At 38.2% G+C, this 18,083-nt stretch overlaps 1 protein-coding gene across 14 annotated transcripts in view; it reads left to right on the top strand.

Annotated features, from left to right (window-relative positions):
- The window catches only part of EPB41 (erythrocyte membrane protein band 4.1), a 218,450-nt gene that overhangs the window by 140,018 nt on the left and 60,349 nt on the right, over positions 1-18,083 (top strand). For all 14 annotated transcript variants that reach the window (XM_045298791.1, XM_004705044.2, XM_045298787.1 and 11 more), the window contains 3 exons: positions 4,996-5,148; positions 6,654-6,751; positions 13,970-14,142. In XM_045298791.1, coding sequence (XP_045154726.1) covers positions 4,996-5,148; positions 6,654-6,751; positions 13,970-14,142 — 424 coding nt within the window. The remainder of the gene's footprint in view (positions 1-4,995; positions 5,149-6,653; positions 6,752-13,969; positions 14,143-18,083) is intronic.

Here is an 18,083-nt window from a genome sequence, read left to right as displayed (position 1 = left end):
TACATCGCACCCTGACTGGCTCATCTCCTCCCCGAGACCCCTCTGCAAGGGGATCTCCAGTGCAGGCAGCATTTCTTTTCCCAAATGTTGAAATGCGATTTGTTTCTCCAAAATATACCATTAAGAGAGAGAAATTGTTGTGTCCATAGGCCTTAAAACCCTAAAAAGGCTTCTAGGAAATCCTCCTTACCCAGTTATTGTAGCTCTGTATGGTTCCTGCTTCTCTTGTGCATGCACATAACACTTGAGCCACTACTACGTATGTGTCACTACATTTGTCTTAGGAAAGTGCTAATTAAAAAAGTATTTAGCTCTGGGTTTTGATTATTTAAACAATTGCTTAGCTGTATAGATTAGCTGAGGTAAAATGTGCGTTCCTTGAACTGTAGACATAGTTGTTGTTAGGTGCCATAGAATTGGTTTTGACTCATAGCGACCCTGTGTACAACAGAAAAAAACACTGTGCCCAGCCTTGCTCCAACTTCACAATTGTTCTTATGTTTGAACTCAGTATTGCACCACTTGTCTGTCAGTTTGTCCTACTGTGGTGGTGGCTTAAGTGTTGCTATGATGCTGGAAGCTGTCACTGGTTTTCTGGATACCAGCAGGGTCACTAAAAGTGAGCAGTTCACAGGGAGGCTATGAAGAAGAAGGAGTAGGCTATCCACTTTGGAGGAATTAACCACTGAAAACAGTGGATGATAACTATCATATTTAATTTTTAAAGATATTAATCAAGAGACATATAAAGATAGTTCTTATTTTACTTTCTTGGCTTAGGGGATAGCAAAAATAATTTCTTATGTCTAACATCAATGATAATAAGAATCTGAGATTTTCTCATACTACATTTATGTAAGAATAAAGACAACATATCTACTTAACTATGGGTATCAGAGTAGACGTGTGCTCTATAGTTCTTTCAGTGCCAGGTTTTTGAACCAGAGGTTTGAACCAATTCATTCCAGTTCAACCCCTGAATGTCTTGGGTGAAAATGTAAATTTCCAGCAGGGAAAGGAAGTTCTGCTTTCTTCTCAGGCACTTCGGGGCCATCTGAAACTGACAGCCTTTCGGTTAGCAGCCCAGCTGTCTCACCACTCGGGGATCCCAACTCCTGTACTTACCATCCTTGGTTTCTTACTAGCAATGATTTTGGAAAAGAAGACCACTGTATCTTAAAACAAACAAACAAATACACCAGAATTATTATTTTTTTCAATCATTTTATTAGGGGCTCATACAACTCTTATCACAATCCATACACATCAATTGTGTAAAGCGCATTTGTACATTTATTGCCCTCATCATTCATTGTACCCTCATCATTCTCAAAACATTTCCTCTCCACTTAAGCCCCCGGCATTAGGTCCTCATTTTTCCCCTCCCTCCCCGCTTCCCCCTCCCTCATGAGCCCTTGATAGTTTATAAATTGTTATTTTGTCATATCTTGCCCTGTCCGACGTCTCCCTTCACCCACTGGTGCTATACATAGCTAAGGAGCCCTGGTAGCATAGTAATTACGTGTTGGGCTACTAATCACAAGGTCAGCAGTTTGAAACCACCGCCAGCAGCTCCATGGGAGAAAGATTGGGCTTTCTACTTCCATAAAGAATTACAGTCTCAGAAACTCCAGGGACAGTTCTACCCTGCTCTATAGAGTCACTAGGAGTTGGCGTCACCTGATGGCAGTGAGTTTGGTTTTTGTTGCCAGGTTACTACTCAATATTCTGAAGTATCTCCAGAGATAGGGTGCTCACTACCTACTGAGGTGACCAGGTGTTCACTGTTTTACCTCTCTGGGTTCTAATAGCCATTGCAATGACTACACAGAAACTCACAGACAATATTCATGATTAAAGAGTTTATTAAGGAAGTTAACAAGGGAGAAATGCTCAGGGTCATTGTTTACCAGGACATGTTAGAAAGTTTCAGGTTTGCTAACTAATGCTCAAAGTGTCATACTGCTCTACTATAAGCCTCAATCTAAAGGCATTCAGCTCAAGCTCCGTGGGTCAGCAAACACAGCTCCCTGAATTAAGTGCCCAGAGGTACCCTGCTCCTTAGCCAGAAGGCACAGCTCTACTTCTGTGGGTCAGCAAACCCAGGTTCCTCAATTAAGTGCCTAGAGGCAACTCACTCAGCAAGCCAGCCTCTTTCTGCACAAAAATGCACTCAAGTTTTAATTACTCTGTTGGTTGGAAAGTTTATCACTGTTCTATGCTGTGACTCCTGGTTCTGTTGCTGCTCCTCTGATGGTACGGGTGTCATCTGGATCCAGGGGGTTCACTGCTCAGCTGTCTTGGGTCCAGAAGATGCTCTCTACTCTTAGTTTTGAGATTCCCTCCTCCTGCTTCTCGTTTTATACACAGCAGGATGCCACTCCAGGGTGTCCTGTTTGCAGTAACTCACAGGTGAATCCCGTCAATATCTTTTCCAACCTTTTTACTAGACTCATGCAGGGAAAGGTTGCTTGGTGGTGATTAGAAATTTTGGCTAGAAGAGCCACATTAAATGATTCTGCAATAGCCCTAGGCCCTGGCTTCCAGGAACTCATGGGGTCTGCTGGCTTAGACACATATGTGTATTAAGAGATATACTCCCTATTATAGACTGGCATGATCAATAATAAGTGGGCAGTGAAGTATTTTTTATCCTGCACTGAGTATACAGTTAACTGTTTGCTGATTATGAGAGTGACAGGTTTGAAGTAAATATATTTTAGAACTGGAAGACCAAAATAAGAATATGAATGCTTTTCTTAGAATTTCATGTGTAGACAGACATAGTAATTAGTATCTCTTTATATTGTAAGAAATCTCTCTGGAGGATGCAGGGGCATAGCTTTATGAGTTCTTCCCAGGAGACTTGAAGCTTAGTCTACAAGAGGTTTCAGAAAGTTCATGGAAAAATTCCATTAATCTTTTAATCCCATTTTCCACAAACTTTTGAAGCCCCCTTGTATTCCTCAACTTTGTTTTTCAGTTGTGGAGAGTGTTGTAAATGTCGATGAGGTGTAAATCCAGTGATATTTCTCAGATGCTTTGGGTGGTAAGGGTGGAAATACAGCTCCTGTTGACTCCTTCAGCAGCTGAATTGTGTTGATTCCTTCAGCAGCTGAATTGTGTGTGTGTGTGTGTGTGTGTGTGTGTGTGTGTGTGTGTGTGTGTTTCAGGGACAAGAGAAAAGCAGATATTATCTCAGAGTCACTGATAGTGAATGAAATAATTAATAGTGATGGTTGAAAATTTAAGTCTAATGTATGTTGTTACTAAAATACTTAAAATTCCTTGGTTTATCTACAAATATGAATAAAGGTTGATTTATATCACAAGTAAAGAATTCACTGATACTTTTATGATAAATTATGAACAATAATGTGGACAGGTAACAAAGTCAGTGTAAACATTTATTGAGTGTGGGCACAGTAACAGTTTCTCAGATGATAGTAGAGATGATGTTGGCTGCTGTTCATCAGGTGCAGGACTGGGCAGTGTTTCCTTGTGCTGTGCATAGGGTTGCTATGAAGTAAGAACGATTCAAAGGCACCTAGCAACAACAAAGATGATTAAGATATAGTTTCCCCCTCAAAGACCGGATTCTAATGTTTTCCTAATTATAAAAGACACACTCATACACCCCCATATGGAGATTACTGTATTTGTATATGCCTTCAAAATAGGATAATAATGGAAATTTTCACACAATTATTAGTAATTAATACAGCCAGAACACTCCTTTGAAGCAGGGCTGGGGAGACTATCTTATGTACTTTGGACATGTCACCAGGAAAGATCAGCCCCTGGAGAAAGACATGACACTTGGTAAAGCAGAGGATGACTGAAAGAGAAGACCCTCAATGAAGTAGATTAGTACAGAGGCTGCAACAATGGGCTCAAACACAGGAACAGTTGTGAGGCTGGTACAAGACCAGGTAATGTTTTGTTCTCTTGTGCCTAAGGTTGCTGTGAGTCAGTGGCAACTAATATATAGTATGACAGCTAATGATAACAGCGAGTGTAAGGACTGAATAGAATTTTACTTTCTAATTTATATATTTTCTATTTTTTAGTTTTTATATCCATGTATTAATTTAGTGATATTTAAATTTTTTTAAAGAGAACACATACTTAACACTGGAAAATATAGAAAACCAAAATGAAAAATTTTTCATAATAATTGCTATTAGGTGCTACTGAGTCAGTTCTGACCCATAGCAACCCTGTGCGTAATAGAATACAACACTGCCCTCTCTTGTGCCATCCTCACAATGGTTCTTATACTTGAACCCATTGTTGCAGTCACTGTGTTAATCCATCTTGTTCCCCTTTTATCACTGCCCCTCTACTTTATCACAGCTAATGTCCTTCTCCAGGGACTGGTCTCTTCTGATAACATATCCAAAGTATATGAGACAAATCTCACCATCTTTGCCTCTACTCAAAAAACAATATTGTTACTACTTTGGCATATTCACTTTGTATGTTTACATTTTATATTATTAAGATCAAATTGTATACCTAAATGTTTTATTTTACATAACATTGCAGCATAATTATTTTCCATATGTTTCCTAAGTTCTTTATAACTATTTTCATAATCCTATTGTATTTTACTATATGAATAGTTAATAACTTAACCCTGTTGCTTATAGGATCATAGTTCATTTTTCCCATTCTGAATATAATACTCTGAATATTTTTACATATAAAACTTTATCGGTATTTTAAGTTGTTTACTGGAAATAAATAACAAATAGAATTACTGAATCAGATTTGGGCATTTTTAAAGTAGTTTGTGAAAGGTAATAATAACACTGGTTTTTTTAATGTTTAATAATAAAATTCTTACCTAGACTTCCTATGTGGTATGATTAGTTAAACTTAATCTTTCCATGTATGATTGATTTGTTCTTATTTCCAGATCACTAATTTGAACTAATATATGTTGAACACTTTATTGAAGATTAAAGCGTTAATGCTTTTTCTCTCTTTCAGGATCTAGAGGGAGTGGACATCATCCTGGGTGTTTGCTCTAGCGGCCTTCTGGTTTACAAAGATAAGCTGAGAATTAACCGATTTCCCTGGCCCAAAGTGCTGAAGATTTCATACAAACGGAGCAGCTTTTTCATCAAGATTCGACCTGGAGAGGTACAGCATCCTTGTTTCTTCCTTCTGAGTCAAACACCGACCAGATTTAAAACTCCATTCCCAGTTGTCTCGGCTATGTCATTTAAGTGGTTTCTAAAGCCAACTATTCAGGGACTGGTAATTCTATTTTCTAAGTTAATCAGTCCTGTGATGCTTCTGCTCTTCCTACTGCTGGTCTTCTAGATGTGTCCCTCTTGTGAGTAAGTCAATAAACCATGGCCAGAAGTGAGACTTGGGATGTTCTTTTTTTCCCCCTTGTTTACTCCAGGTAAAAACTTTATAGAAAAATGTTTTCAAATTGATTAGCATGAGGTTTAAAATGTGCTTGTGGGGTTAAATTACTCATTTTTATGTCACCAACCCCTCTTATCTCATATACCATTTATTTGAAGAGCACTTAATAGGTACTAAGGATATTTTTAGGGCCATGTTCTAATATTTAAAAGTGTTGGATGTTCAAGGTTGGGCCAGATAAATAAGTTACTTACTAGGCTGGGGTCAGTTGGCAGTATATACTAATGTTGGCCAAATTTAGCATGTGCGCTAAGGACTGTCATTAAAGAGCTGTCACGGTAGAGTGGGAAAATGTTTAGGAATCAAAATGTTTAAAACAACCAAAAGGTCTATGTCCTATTCTGCCTCTTACTAAACAAAAGGCTGGAGAAGTCTAAAGCTCAGCTTAGTTATCTGTTAGTGGAATATTTTCTGTCTCGTAGTTGATGTGAGATAAAACATCCACAAAAGACCAAACAGGAAGAACCTTGCTCATGTAAGGAGGCTTTTTTGTGTGTATGTCACCACCTGCTGGTGAAAAATGGTTTCTTGTTTGAGCATGGAAATACTGAATGCAGCCTCAACTTTTTGGGAATGAGATTATCATTGGAACATTTAATTTTTACCAGAATTATTTAACTGTATCTAGCACAGAGTAATCACTATCTTCTGTCAAGAAGTTTTGAATCCAAGAGACATTCAGTCAGCAAATACTGAGGGTTCTCCCTGTGGCACCAGGCTCTATTCTAGGTGCTAAAAAATTAGTAGTTAAAAGGCCCCATCCTTAAAAAATCTTACATTTGAACATGGGGAGGCCATGAATAAATAAATGCACATAGGTATCATTAAATAAGCTAACAAAGCAATCCTTGATTTTTAAAATTGTCAACTATATAACATACTAAAAATTCCAAGTTCTTATTTAAGAAAGGAGTGGAATGACCTTATGGTTTAATGACTATAAACTAGTATAGAAAATAATTAAGAGTAGTGTAGGTTAGTGGTAACAGTGAATTTCTGTTTCTGCCACTTAGTAGCTGTGAGACTGAGTAAATAACTCTCCTGATCTCAGTTTCTTCACCTGTAGAAACAGAGATGATGCTACCTATATCATTATTACCAATGTTCGCCACTCAGTAAATATCAGTATCCTTGCTATCACATAGTCATTGTTGTTTATGTGAGGAAATTGGAATAGTACTTCATGTTTCATGTTTTGTTTTTGTTTTTAGCAAGAACAATATGAAAGTACCATCGGATTCAAACTTCCCAGTTACCGAGCGGCTAAGAAATTATGGAAAGTCTGTGTGGAGCACCACACATTTTTCAGGTATTGTTCTCACTTAAGTATTTTTCAAGGTGAAATTATTTATGCTTGCTTCTGTGTTAAGCCTCCTATTGAAATTCTGTTTTTTGTGTGGTTGGCACTCTTTGATTTAGCTCAGGTGAGATCTTCTTAAGACACTGAATCCAGTTCTCCCCCTTTGGGTTGAAAAATGTGCATAAACATTCCCAAAGTCCTATTCTGCATATGGTAGAAGGAGGGGAGAAGTGAGGACTAGGACCGTATATATACCAGGGGCTCTGAGATGGCTGCGACTAACTGCAGCTTAAATCTGCCCTGTAGTGGGAGGCACACATACAAGTGGGGGTTTTATACTAGAAAGTTAAAGGTGTACAACTGATTGTTATGTTGGGTCTAATTAACCCTAGAAAGAACAAAAAGGGAGGGCCTTAGAACACCAATTGTATCAAATTCATAGAAGTCAGGAAAGTTTTATTTCCTTTGTTTTTCTTTTTTCTTTAATCATTTTATTGGGGGCTCATATAACTCTTATCACAATCCATACATACATCCATTGTGTCAAGCACATTTGTACATTTGTTGCCATCATCATTCTCAAAACATTTGCTTTCTGCTTGAGCCCTTGGTATCAGCTCCTCATTTTTCCCTCCTCTCACGCCGCTCCCCACTCCCTCATGAACCCTTGATACTTTATAAATTATTATTCTTTTGTCATATCTTACACTGTCCGACATCTCCCCCCCAACCACCTTTCTGTAGTCCATCTCCCAGGGAAGAGAGTATATGTAGATCCTTGTAATCGGTTCCCCCTTTCTGTCCCCCCCTCCCTCCACCCTCCCGGTATATGAACCCATTGTATTGTATTCATTTACTGTTTGCTTACTCTGTGCATGTACCATGCTAGGTATTGGGAATACTTGGATAAGTCAAAGAGTATTGCTATGAAATCATAGAAACTTTTATTAAATAAAAATAGCAAAATATAATAATCATAGAGTAGCTGAGGCAAATGGAAAAAATGATGAAGTAAAAGAACTGAACAGAACATTTCAAAAGGCAGCTTGAGAAGACAGAGTAAAATATAATAATGAAATGTCCAAAGACCCAGAGTTAGAAAACCTAAAAAGAACATGCTTAGCATATCCTAAACCAAAAGAACTAAAGAAAAAAATTCGAGCCTCAAGTTGCAATATTAAAAAATTCTATGAGCATAATATTAATGATGCAGGGAGCATCAAAAAAGGGTGAAAGGAATACACAGAGTCCCTATACAAAAAAGAGCTATTGGAACTTGAACCATTTGAAGAGGCAGGTTATTAACAAGAACTAATGGTACTGAAAGAAGATGTCTAAGATACGCTAAAAGCATTTGTCAAAAATAAGGATCCAGGAATGGATGGAATACCAAATGAAATGTTTTCACAAGTTGATGAAGCACTGGAAACACTCACTGGTCTATGCCAAGAAATTCGGAAGACAGCTACTTGGCCACCTGACTGGACAAGACCCATATTTTTACCCATTCACCTAAAAAACAGTGACTCATAAGAATGCTCAAATTACAGAACAATATCGTTAATATCACATGCAAGTAAAATTTGATGAAGATCATCCAAGAACAATTGCAGCAGGACATTGATGAGGCGCTACCACAAGTTCAGGCTGGACTCAAAGGAGTGTGTGGAACAAGGAATGCCGTTGCTGATGTCAGATGGATTTTGTCTGGAAACAGAAAATACCAGAAAGATGTTTACTTGTGTATTATTGACTATGCAAAGGCATTCGATAAATTATCGATAGCCTTGAGAAGAACGGGAATTCCAGAACACTTCATAGTGCTTGTGTTGAATCTGTACGTGGATCATGCGACAGTTGTGTGAACAGAACATGAGAACACTGCATGGTTTAAAATCAGGAGAGGTGTACATCAGAGTTGTATTCTCTCACCATACTTTATCAATCTGTATACTAAGCAAATAATCAGAGGAGCTGGATTATATGAAGAAGAATGTGGCATCACTGTTGGAGGAAGGCATATTAACAACCTGCAATATGCAGATGACACACATTGCTTGCTGAAAGTGAGGAGGACTTGAAGCACTTGCTGATGAAGATAAAAGATTGCAGCCTTCAGTATGGATCACAACTCAATGTAAAGAACTAAAATGTTCACAACTGAACCAATCGATAAGATCATGGTAAATGAAGAAAAGATTGAAGGATTTTATCTTGCTTGGATCCACAATCAGGATCCAGCAGTCCTGGAAGCAGCAGTCAATAGATCAAATGTCACTTGCATTGGGTAAACATGCTACACAAGACCTCTTTAAAGTGCTGAAAAGGAAGGATATTACTTTGAGAACTAAAGGGGTTTTTGACCCAAGCCATGGTATTTTCAGTTGCCTCGTATGCATGTGAAAGTTAGACATTGGATAAGGAAGAATGAAGAAAAATCAATGCATTTGAATTATTTTGCTCGTGAAGAATTTTGAAAGTACTATGGACTTCCAAAAGAACCAGTAAGCCTATCTTGGAAGAGGTACAGCCAAAATGCTCCTTAGAGGCAAAGATGGTGAGATTTCATCTCACATACTTTGGGCATGTTGCCAGAAGCTAAGTCCATGGAGAATATCACGCTTAGTTAAATAGAGGAGGGGGGAAAAGAGAAAGGCACTCAATGAGATTTATTAACACAGTGGATGTAACAATGAGCTCAAATATAAGAACAATTGTGAGGATGGCATAGGACTGGGCAGTGTTTCATTCTGTTGTACATCGGGTCAATATGAGTCAGAACTGACTCAACAGTACCTTACAACACCAGTATCAAAATGTGAAGCTATCGTTTCTTGACATCTCCTCCCGTCTATGTCTGTATACTTCTGAAGGCAGTGTTTCCATCACTAACCTTTCCTGAGAAATTCTGTGCTCTCGATTTACCCCCCATGAATATGACACGTTTGGCAGCCCCAAGGGTCTCAATTCATGTTCCTTAGAAATGTTTTTTGAGTTTGAGGAACAAAACAATGTGAAAGGGAAAGATCAGAGCTGTAAGGTGGATAAGGTAAGTGCCTATGACATTTTCATAGGGCAGTCTTTGTTATCCTCTAAGAATGAATAGGCCATTGTTGTGATGGGGAAAAGTCATTCAGCTCAACTTTCATGGCCTTTTCCTCACCAATAAAGTTTTACATTTTCTTACAACTTCTTCATAATAAGACCTCTCATTATCCTATGTCCTTCAAGAAAATCTATCAGGATTACTCTTTTGGAATCTCAAAAAACAGTCACCATAACTTTCTGAGCTGACCTCTCTGCTTTGAACTTATCTAGTCCAGCAGCTTACCTCAGAAGCTGCTATTTTGACTGGGCTTTGTTTTTTATATCTAAAGGCACTCAAACTAGACTTAACAAGAAAATTGTATTACTGAGAGAATGTGCCTACAGGCATTCACTGGCGGCAGAGGCATGTTTAAACAGGTTTTGGTTAGAATGAACCTGTACATCAATGAGCCTTAGAAGCAATACTTTTTGACTTATGTCATATGTAAGATGACTTAGTCCCTGTCCTTTTGGTATATATAGTCTAGAAAAGAAAATACATCTTAGACAAATAATTACTTGTGTTAAATGGAGAGCAATACTACCAACTGCTCCAAAAGGATCACGTTAGAAGGTCCTGGATCGAGTGAGAGAGAAATGTGTGAGTAAACCTCAAATCATAAAACAGACCAAGCTTACTGGTGGAATAAACTGGTGGGTCCCCCAAGACTATGACCCTTAGTCACTGTGGTAATTACATCATTTCATGTCAACTTGAAGACATATAAAAGTGTAGTGGTACAGTGAAGTGCCTCCTATATAATATATTATGGAGCTCATGTACATCTGTGACAAAAGGGAGTTTCCTTGTTCACGCTTCATTTGCTGCTGTTGAAGTTGACAATTTCCCTTCCCAATAAAAATTCACTTACACTCCTGCCTTTGTAGTTCTGGTATTCACTTCACTATGTAATAGAAGTAGCACGTTGCTGCCAGAATACAAGCATTGCTTTTGGCGATTAAAGTGTGAGGTAGTTAGTTTATTGTGCCAACCTGGCCAGTAATCACATGTGGGGTTAATTGGGGTTTAGCAGGGCAGAGAGCTAAACGGCTCAGTGAGCCTCACCTCTCTAGTCTCGGGTCTCTCGCTTTCTGATGGTCGGACCAGGGTGCAGCTGCCTTACCCAGTTCCCTGCTTTAGCTGGCAAAGCTCACTTCCTGCAAGACATCCCCGAGGAGAAGCCACATGGACCTACCCCAATGCAGCCCTGGGTGCTGGAGTACCTGTGTGGAGACCCCTGCCAGAGCTGAGATGTTTACACATTCACTGACTCGCCTTTCCTCCTGCAGTTGGCATCATTGCGTCTGTTTTGTGAGATGGAGGAGGACTTCGTGGATTGGTGTTGGACATATGGGCTAATGGGTTAATGTTGGACTTGTGGGCTTGGGCAGCACTGGGTTGGGATGTTTTCTTGATGAGCACTTAACCTTTATATAAAACTCTCTCTTATACATGAGTTTCTGTACCTAGACTAATACAAAGTACATGTCATTTCCTAATACACTAGCAAAGGGAAATAAAATAGACAGTCCAAATCTAAAATGTTAGTACATTTCCATGCAGATTTGTGCACATGGGAGAGGGTAGGGTCTCCAGTTTGTCTTGTGATTATTACTTAGAGAATTGGACCACTATTGTGTGTTCCTAATCATTGACTGTAGTCCCCAAATAGCCTTGTGAAAATGTTATTCCTTATGTAACAGCAGAGTCACTTAAAATAAAATGACATTTTATAAACAAACAGTGTTGTGGTGGAGTCTAGCCTGTCAATCAGGTCACAACCTGATGATGACTCCTTGTGGGCGTGGCTTTCTCATAAGGAGGGTCCCTGGGAGCCTCCCCTCTCTCTATGCCTTCACCTTCCTGCTGACTGACCTTGATTGCTGCCAGAGCCACTGCCATTAGATTCACACAACTTTGCACTCACTGGCCTATGATCTGCATCATTGCATGTGGCTGTGTGAGTCTGAAGAGGGACTTGAGTTTCACTGGGCTGGGATGTTTTCTTGATATACAACTACTTGATATAAAATTCTTTCTGATACATATGCATATCTCTGGATTTGTTTCTCTAGTCAACCCAGCCAAACACAGTTATCCTTCAGATCTGAAACTGAACTTTCTTTCATGTTAGAATAATCAGCTAGTTAAGATTCAATAGCATTTACCCAAGGACAAAGTACAGAGAATTAGGAAAGAAGACAGAATGGACTATAGGAGTACAAATGGACAAAGTACAGAGAATTAGGAAAGAAGGCAGAATGGACTCACAAGGAGGAAGTGGGATAATTGATAATACATTGAGGAGATTGTATTAAATACGTTGAAACAAAATGTATATGAACTGTTGAATGTAAAATTGATGATCTGCTCCATAAACCTTCACCTAATTCACAATAAACAGTTTTAAAAGAGAAAGGAAAGCTTGCCTTTACATTTTTTTTTAACCTATGGAAAATTGCAAATATATAAAAAACAAGAAGAATAAAACAATGAGCTCCCCTTCTACCTATCACACAGCTTCAAAAATTATCACTCCAAGACTAATCGTGTTTCATCTGTATACATTCTGCCCCCAGGTTATTTTAAAGCAAATCCAAGACCTGATATTCTATTCAGAAAGAAACTTGACTTTGAATGCCTTGATAAATTTACTTCCATCTGTATTTTTGAACTGTATTATATAATTTATATAATGGAGCATATAAATATATATTTATATTATATATTTTATATTAAACTTAGCATATAACAGTGGACAGATAGAAAAGATTAAAGAAAATATTTCAAGTGTCAATTCAAAATAAACCATGAGAGTATATATTTTACCTGATTAGAGGATCTCATCTCATTGATTAATATGTATCATTATGCTTTCATCATTCTCTTCTTCAAAATCAAACCAGAAAATAGTTGTTTTTTAAAAAGCAAGGAATGGTAGGGAAAAAGTTATTTTGAATGTTTAATACAAGTAGCTATATTAAAATGTAGTACTCCATCACATAAAAGAAAGCAAATATTTATTAAATTAAAATGAACCTGTCTGTCTCAAAGGAAGGAAAATACTCCCTTTTGTAATACCTGGGGTAGCAATTTTATCTATTTATTCAACAAACATTATTAGGTGCCAAATTCATGCCAGGCACTGTGCCAGAAATGAAGACACAAAGATCACTTTTACCCTTAGAGAACTCACGGTCTTACAGGGAAACCAGCATAAAAATAAACTGTTTCATCCTGTGTAGTAAAATGTCATGACAAAAGAACACACTGGGAAATGCAGAGAAAGAGAGAGACAGGGCTTATGCCTGAGTTGTCAGCACACTAAATAACCTGTTAAATAGGCTTCTAGGCATGAGTGGAGTCATTTTACCAAATTATTTTTCCAGCTGAACTCTGGAGCTTACAGGGTTACTGTCCAACCTTGCAATAGCCTTGTAACCTTAAACTAATAGCGTTTTTCCTCTCCAAATCAGTTTCCTGTATCTATAAAATGGTGAAAATATTATATAAGGATAGGGGGAACATGTTAAAGAACTGTAAAGCATTTTGATACTGAGATTCTATCTATAGAGATACAGCAGGGGCCTTGGTGGTACTGGCGGTGAAGTCCTAACTAGAAAGTCGGTGGTTTGAACCCACCAGCTGCTCCTCAGGAGAAAGATGTGGCAATCTGCTTCCATAAAGACTTACAGCCTAATTAAAAAAAACAACAACAGACAGCCTAAAAAATAAATAAGAATAAATTAAAAAAAAAAGACTTACAGCCTATGAGGCAGTTCTACTCTGTCTTATAGGGTTAGTATGAGTCATTATTGATTCAATGGCAGTGGTAATAGAGGTAGAAAATGATATTATTCAAATAAGCTCCCAAGTAAATTATACTGATTTATTTTTTTTAAACGTAATGAACTATTGAATTGTATGATATGTTAACTATATGCCATTAAAACTGTTGAAAGTGATTTAGAACTAAAATACTGATTGCTTAATGAGAAACCTGTTTTAGTAACTACGAGAATATTCTGAGATTTGTGGAACTTTTTTGTTTTGATTTCATTTTTAATCTCATATTATCACATGGCCTTAGGGTAATGAGAGAATGCATAATGTATATGATGTTTGTGTTTTATTTCCAGACTGACATCTACAGACACCATTCCCAAGAGTAAATTTCTTGCATTGGGATCCAAATTTCGATACAGCGGCCGGACCCAGGCTCAGACCAGACAAGCTAGTGCTCTGATTGACAGACCCGCCCCACACTTTGAGCGTACAGCCAGCAAACGAGCATCCCGGAGCCTTGATGGAGGTTGGTATTGGATATCAGTTATTTTCTGTCTCTTGTTAAGGAGACACAAAGAAATAAGAGAAGCAAATTTAAGAACTTTACTGGGAATACTGAAGGGGATCTTACTAATTGTCGTCTTAAGAAAGAGAGAACCAAAAAGAAAAAGAAAGGGAGAACGGAGGTTCAAAGAGAGTCGTAATTAGATCAAGGGTTCCACAGCTAGGTAGCTGTGGATCAAACACTTTTATTAATTAGAATCTCTACCACAGAGTTTAAACCTAATGCAACATGCTGAACTAAAAGCCTGATCAGAATTTTTAAGTAGTTATTTATCTAGTAGAAAAGAGAAAGGGTCTTCCTCGACTATCACCAATAAGAACAAGCTGCTTTCAAGTTGATTCCGCCTCATGGTGACCCCACGGGTCAGAGCAGAACTGTGCTCCATAGAGTTTCAGTTGCCTGGTTGTTTTCAGGAGTAGGCTGCTGAGTCTTTCTTCCAAGGTACCTCCAGGTGAACTGGAACCTCGAACCTTTTAATTAACAGCTGATCACATTAACCATTTATACCACCCGAAGACTCTGCCTTGACAGCAGCAGTTGTTTTAAAAAGGTGTTTGAGGCCAGGGAGCTTTAGCCCAGTTGTCAAGTGGCAATTATAGACTGAGAAAAAGCAATCCCATTGCTTTTTGGCGTCTCCAAATTTTATTTAAGAAATCTGCAAGTTTCATAGTTGTATATATTGAGAGAAGAAGATGTGTCTGAATTCATGTATAGTGGCTGGATCTTTTAAGTTTAAACTCAAGAATTTAAGACTGTTACTGAAATAAAGTAACAAGCCACATCCAGGTTCTTAATCTACTAAAATAAGGGGGGCAAGGGACCAGGGGCTAATAAAAGTTCAGAAGGCAGTAATCAAAAGAGAGTAGTATCAGTTATACTTATTAAGGACTCACCAGTGCTATCTATTGAAAAAGCAAGTTCCATGTTACTATATCTATATAAAATTGAAAAGGTAAGGTTTAAGCTGTCAAATCAAACAGATCTGATTCTGATCTCAACCTTAGCACTTCTGAACTATACTCTTAGGTAAATTACTTACACTCTGTGCCTGGTTTTCTCATTCTTAAGAATAGAGATGATGACAATATATCATACTAGCTCAAATAATTTTTCTGAGAAATAAGTATGGTAATGTATATATGGCTGGCACTTAATACCAAACCAAAATCACACTCACTGCCATCTAGTCAATGCTGACTCATAGCAACACCCACCCCATCCCCCATGGGTTTCCTAGACTGTAACTATTGATGGGAGTAGAAAGCCCAGTCCTTCTCCTATGGAGCTGCTAGTGGTTTCAAACTGTCAACCTTGCAGATTGCAGCCCAACTGGTAATCACTACACCACCAGGGCTCCTATGGCACTTAGTATATGCCTCCTAAAATGGTAGCTATCCTTAAGGTACTGTTAATGTTCTGGCTACATCATTATTATTTTATGTTTTATTATCTCATAGTGCTATATTCTGGCTTGTTGATATGCCCAGACCCTCTAATAAAATATCTCGGTAGACCTTCCTACAGCAGCCACAGTTGTTAGGTGCCATAGAGTAGGTTCCAAGTCTATACACAGCAATACAGAACACTGCCCGGTCCTGCACCAATCTCATAACTGCACCTATGCCCGAGCCCATTGTTGCAGCTACTGTGTCAATCCATCTAGTTGAGGGCCTTCCTCCTTTTTGCTGCCCCTCTACTTTTACCAAACAGCAACAGTTGCCATTTGGAAATTCCTATTTCTGTCTGTCGTGTAAGAAAATGTAGTAAAATATTAAGGACTTCTCTTTATGTTCCTCCCATTATGTAATGTAGTCACCAATTATGCTAAGTAATGTGCTAGGTATAAGGGTATATATATAATGTGCTAAAAATAAGGGTAGTATTACAGTGGTGAACAAGATACATATAGCCCCTTCCTTTAACGCTCAGCCTAAAAGGGGATATTGTTAATTTATCACTGTATTCAATAATTTTTATACTTCCTGTATGCCAAGGATCATAAAGATGGAACAAGAACAGAAAACATTTTGTACTATTATAGGTAGTAGGCTCACCATGAGTCAGAGCAAACTGACGACAATGCACAGTATGTGCTTAGTTTAGCATTGTTTTGGTCAGTGAAGATGCTGTGACACACAGGCTTAGTCTCTGCCATTCAATGGATAGAAACAGAAAGAAACAAACACTTTCTGATAGTGATTGATGCTATGAAAAAATGAAACCAGATAATGGAATAGAGAGTGTCTGGGGACAAGGGGAAATTGGGCGGCTGTTTCAGATTTGGTGGTATAGTCTAAATTTATAAGGTTCCTCTGAGAATCTATTTGAGCTGTGCCCTGAATTATGAGAAGAAGCTCCAAAACTGAAAAACCAAATTCACTGCCCTGGGGTTAATGCCAACTCATAAAAACCCTATAGGTTAGAGTAGAACTGCCCCTCTGGGTTTTTGAGACTAACTTTATGGGGGTAGAAAGCCTCTTCATTCTCCTGTGGAGCGGCTAGTGATTTCAAAATGCCAACCTTGCAGTTAGCAGCCCAACTTGTAACCAGTATGCCACCAGGGCTCCTCATGAGAAGGAACAGCCATCGCAAAATATATCATCAGAAGAACCAGAAGCGGGAAAAGCAAGTATTAATGAACTTGGCATGTGTCTAGACCAGTGTTCTACCCTTGAACTTTGTGTGCTGATAAAATCTTCTGTTCCTGTGCAAATGTGGCTGTTGAAAATTTGAAATGTGGTTATGTAACTGAAGAACTGAATTTGTCATTTAATAGCCACATGAAGCTAGTAGCTCCCATATTGAACAGTAGAGGTTGAGATCCTAGTGAATGAAGATGTAAGGAGTACAGAGTGAGTGAGGTCAGAGAAGTCGCCAGGAATCAGATTATGTAGCACCTTGTGGGCTGAAAGCAGAAGTTTCGCTTTTATTTTAATTGCTCCAACGGTTTACCATTGAGTTGACCCCGACTCATAGTGACCATATAGGACAGAATGAAACTACTTTCCATGATTCCTGAGGCTATAAATCTTTACAGGAGCAGAACACCTCGTCTTTCTTTCTTCTGAGGAGGTGAGTTCAAGCTGCTGACCTGGCGGTTAGCATAATCAACGATACCACCAGGGCTCCTTTATTAGAGAGAGAAATAATAACAGCTTGACACTGGAAACAGTGAAAAGTGCCAGGAATATATATTGGAGGTAAGGCTGGCAGAATTGCTAATAAGTTGTATTGGATATGGTAAGGAAAAGAAAATTGAGCTTTACTCCTAAATTGATCATTTAATGGGATGGGATATTTGAGAAGTGTAGGATGAAGGATCTTGAAAATCAGGGCTTTTGCATTGGAATACTATATTTGATCTGTGATTGCTCAGTCCCCATGTCTTTGCCATATTTATATACCACCATCAAGCATCTCCTTCCTTGTCCAGTAATCATCCTATTTCTAGGATATCTTAGATATTAGGAACTAGAATATTTGTCTCATTCAGGCAAGAATACATGATAAATATTAATTAGTTTTAGAAACTAATGTCTCACAGATAGTGAATTTCAAAGCTAGGACAAAAATCCAGGTGTATATCATAGCATATCCCATGTTTTTGTCTCTAATGGAGTTTCATAGGTACATAAATACTATGCCCAATGTACTGCTTCTTTTGGGTAGCACACATAACCAAGAATTCAAATATTAATGAGCTTTGATTCCTTGAAGAAATTAGAAAGCCTTTCTCACAGAATTCACATTTTGACTATCTGTATTTTCTAGCAGTAAAAACCCCATAGTTAAAAACTTCTTTAAAAACCTTGAATAAGTTCCCAGAGAGAAAAATCCACCCAAAATCACCCTCAAACTGTTGTAGTAAGATTTGAGATTCCAAAACAACATGTTAGACAATT

This window comes from Echinops telfairi, unplaced genomic scaffold (assembly GCF_000313985.2).
Source record: "Echinops telfairi isolate 266 unplaced genomic scaffold, ASM31398v2 ScPeMD7_7457;HRSCAF=8495, whole genome shotgun sequence".
NCBI lineage: Eukaryota > Metazoa > Chordata > Mammalia > Afrosoricida > Tenrecidae > Echinops > Echinops telfairi.
This window is presented reverse-complemented; position numbering and strand designations above follow the sequence as displayed.